We start from the raw sequence: 3,709 nt of genomic DNA, 5'->3' as shown, positions 1-3,709 counted from the left end.
TTTATAGTACTCTATGACTCAGAATATTCAGATTTTTTAACAGGGTGCTACTCAGCCTAACCGCACATTGTAATCTCTTGGGGTCCCCAGACCAAACCAATTAAATCAGAATCTCTGAATTAGGGGGATGGTAAAGCCCTGGCATTAAATTTTTTAAAGCCCCTGGATTACTCTAATGTCTAACCAGGACTTCTGAGAAACAGTATTTTTAATACTTCACCCAACTCTTCTGGATAAATAAGCATTTACTGGATTTCCTCTTGGTGGTAATAACTTTGTCCGTAATACCATTATTTTACACTTGCAAAGACACTAGGGCCTCTGGAAGATATCAAGGTTATTAACAGAAAAGACTTGGAAGCAACCGATAAAGGAAGAAAGAAATCAGGATAAGGCATTCCTTTTAAAAAACTATTAACTATTCCTCCATTTGTTCTGTTACAAAGAAAAAAAAAAAAGTTAAAAGAGTGCAGTTGGTGTTACTATTGCCATGAAAAAAATATCCTGCAGCACCCTACACAGTGTCAGAGAGCCACGACAGACTCTCCACGCCATACCCCAATATCAGAAATGAGTCCTGATAAGTCAAGGCAAGCTGGGGGCCAAAGATAGAAAAAATCTGGCATTATTTCTACAACTCACTGAAAAAAGCACAAACTCTAGTAACATACACCAGGTCTATCCTGGAAGTATCTTAATTTAACTGAGGAAAATACCTCCACTGAGTGTACTTCCAGGTTAAAAAATAGCAATGGTACTAACCAGCCAGCCAGTTACTTCAAGTAAATGGCCTAAAAAGGTAGGGAACCAGAAATCCCATATGAGTTGCTTTTAATCCACCACTCTCATAAAGGAAAGGGAAATAAGTAAAGCCTTACAATTCTGCTAAATGCAGTTGACTGGATTGCTGTCAAACAAAAATTTAAGAAAAAAGTCATTAGCGTTATGATAGGCTTATTCTCTGTCTACCAAATGGCACTTCTTTTTCAGATTTAAACTTTAAGTCTGTATGGCTAGTGTCTGTTTTTTATTTTCCCTAAAGTGTTTGATATTTAGTAAGTATGTTAAAAACCATTAGAACTAAGATTAGGAATGCACTCAGCACTCATGTAAGGAGTTCACAGAGATTTCACCTAAAAATTTGGGCTAAGCTTAAACCAGTTTCCAGAAGGTAAGTGCTCCTGTCTTTGAATTTCCAAACTCACCCCCAAGTTTTGAATACTGGAAAAGTCATGAACTCCCTCCCACCTCTTTCTATCTTTCTCTTTCTCTCTCCCACTCTTCCCCTCTCCTCTCTCTTTCTCTCCCTCCGTCCTTTTCATCTCTCCCTCTGCCTCTCACTTTCTCTTTAATTTAAAGGAGCATTTAATCTTTGAATAGATAGAATTACTAATGGAGTTGGCTTGCCCCTGTCTGGCTTGAGTAATCCTTAATGAGATGCCTGATTAATTACTAATTAGTAATACATATTTTTTTATCATCCCTTTTGACAGTCCTAAAGTTCTGCAAGGATAGAAAATTACTTTTCCGAGAACAGTCCAAGCTGAAAAAGAAAAAACACAAACACACACACAGATGATCTCTTAAGCTTCATTCTACGAAGACGATGCTGCATACTTGCTTTCTTTGTTAGAAATTACTGTTCTTTCTCGGAGAAAAAAGATTTCCTATAATAATAGTGTATGTACTTTATTTCTGATTGACTTTCCTTAACTTAATGCTAAAAGAAATTTTACATATTAGAGTAATTAAACATTTCCATTTCAATCAAGACATGGCCCTTCCTTCACAAATTTTTACCCATTTCCTACAATGTCATTATCATCATATTTCTAACATTACTTTATAATTTAAAATCATTTTAAATACATACCTTTGCCAATTTAGGTTTCTGGGAATATTTTGTTAAATTCAGCTTAGATAAATTTATAAATGGTCCATCAGAACTTGTAAGCATGGAAGCCTATGAGGGAAAATGATAGAAAAAGAAATCTAAAACTTTCTCTTGAAACATAAAATTGAGTTTAATGCGCATAAAAACTATAAAGGCAACATAAGTAAAAAGAATCACCTTCAAAAATCTTCCATATAATTCTCCATTATAACAATAGTGGAAAACGACGGAGCATAACATAAAGGTATTTGGTAATACAAGGAAAGCGAGCAGAATTTACCGTTCCCAGCCTGACAAATCATCCAGAGCAGCTGGTGACAGGGCGGGCTGTGTAGGCAGTTCTTGGTGATCTGATGGCATGTTCCATAGTGCCTGGCCTCCTGCTCTGTGTGCTGGGCCTAAGGAAACCTGTAATGGGTCTTCCAGCTTGAGTAATTGGCCTGTGAAGATTGCAAATTGTTGCAATACAAAGAAGATCAAGTAAGGAAAGACTCTCACACAGTCTGGTCCATATGAGTATTTAGTGGCAGAGGGATAAGACAGAAGTAAATACCTGACAGCTTGACTCGGCCCTCCTATCTGATTAGTTCCAGGGAGTTTCAAAGATGTTCCAGGGCCTATGAGATGACAAATTCAATTTATATATTATTTAATTATTATATATTATTTAAAATCTGTAAAAACCGTCAACTAATACAATTTTCAGAATTGTGCTGGCTTAGTGAAAAAGACATTAATAGAAGGAAATGGATTTCAGGGAAATGTGTTTGGGATTAATATTTAATGAGTACCTTTCATGTTATTTATGTTGTCACATTTAATGTTCACACTAAGTCTGTAAGGTAGATAGTTTTAGCCCCTTTAATAAAGGTTTACAGAATTAAGTAAACAGGTCAATCTATTAGTGCAGTTGGGATTCAAACTCAAGACTAGCAGGCTCCAAAGTTCAAAATGATGGTTCTATACTCATAGTTTAATTATTTTTCATACAAACTTCTTCCAGTAAAAGATCATTTACCCACAATATCTAAAATTTAGATATTTTAATTCTAAAAGAGCACAATAATAGAGAAGACATTTTAACATGAGACGTATTTTTTTTCTCAATTTCCCTTTGAAGCTATAAAACATACAAATGACTGAGACCTGTAACAACTAATAAATTAGCAGCAAAACCACCATATGTCATGGTAGCCATCTAGTACCATTTGCATCACCTCACCTACAATAGACACTAGGCCTCTGTAACAATCCCTGCAGACATTCACAGCCCAGCATCTTACCACAAAACCTCACATCATGCATTAGAGCAAATCATATTCCATTATAACATTTAAGTAATGTTTTCAAATGATCTTTTTTTTTTTTTTTTTTTTGTCTTTTTTCGTGTCCGGCAACGGATCGCAACCCTCAGTGTCGCGCCCGTACCGGACCGGGACCGGCAACGGAATCGCAACCCTTGGCGCCAGGCCTGCACCTCACTCAGCCAGTGAGCGGGAACCGATCTGTATGTGGGATCCGAACCCTCGGCGGGAGGCCTGCACCTCACTCAGCCAGTGAGTGGGAACCGATCTGTATGTGGGATCCGAACCCTCGGCGGGAGCGCCACTGCACTCCCAAGCGGCGCACTGTAGCAGTGCGCCACCGGGCCGGCCCCAAATGATCATTTTTTAAAAAAAATCCTTTTAGAACACTTCTGTCATTCGGATGCTTCCTGTGTTAGGATTGCCAGATAAATGATCTTCTGATAAATTAGACTAGCAATTCAAACAGAATGCATTTTTATAAAATATTTTTAAATGCATAATAGATTTT

General features: G+C 37.3%; 1 protein-coding gene across 1 annotated transcript in view; it reads right to left on the bottom strand.

The window, feature by feature from the left end:
* The window catches only part of LOC103608759 (tetratricopeptide repeat protein 8-like), a gene marked incomplete at its 5' end in the record, with an annotated part of 46,127 nt that extends 43,612 nt beyond the window's left edge, over positions 1-2,515 (bottom strand). Inside the window, 3 exon segments of the mRNA XM_008593156.1 lie at positions 1,874-1,963; positions 2,175-2,334; positions 2,448-2,515. Coding sequence (XP_008591378.1) covers positions 1,874-1,963; positions 2,175-2,334; positions 2,448-2,515 — 318 coding nt within the window.
* Positions 2,516-3,709: the final 1,194 nt, after the last annotated feature.

Source organism: Galeopterus variegatus, unplaced genomic scaffold (assembly GCF_000696425.1).
Source record: "Galeopterus variegatus unplaced genomic scaffold, G_variegatus-3.0.2 Scaffold8787, whole genome shotgun sequence".
Taxonomy (NCBI): Eukaryota; Metazoa; Chordata; class Mammalia; order Dermoptera; family Cynocephalidae; genus Galeopterus; species Galeopterus variegatus.
This window is presented reverse-complemented; position numbering and strand designations above follow the sequence as displayed.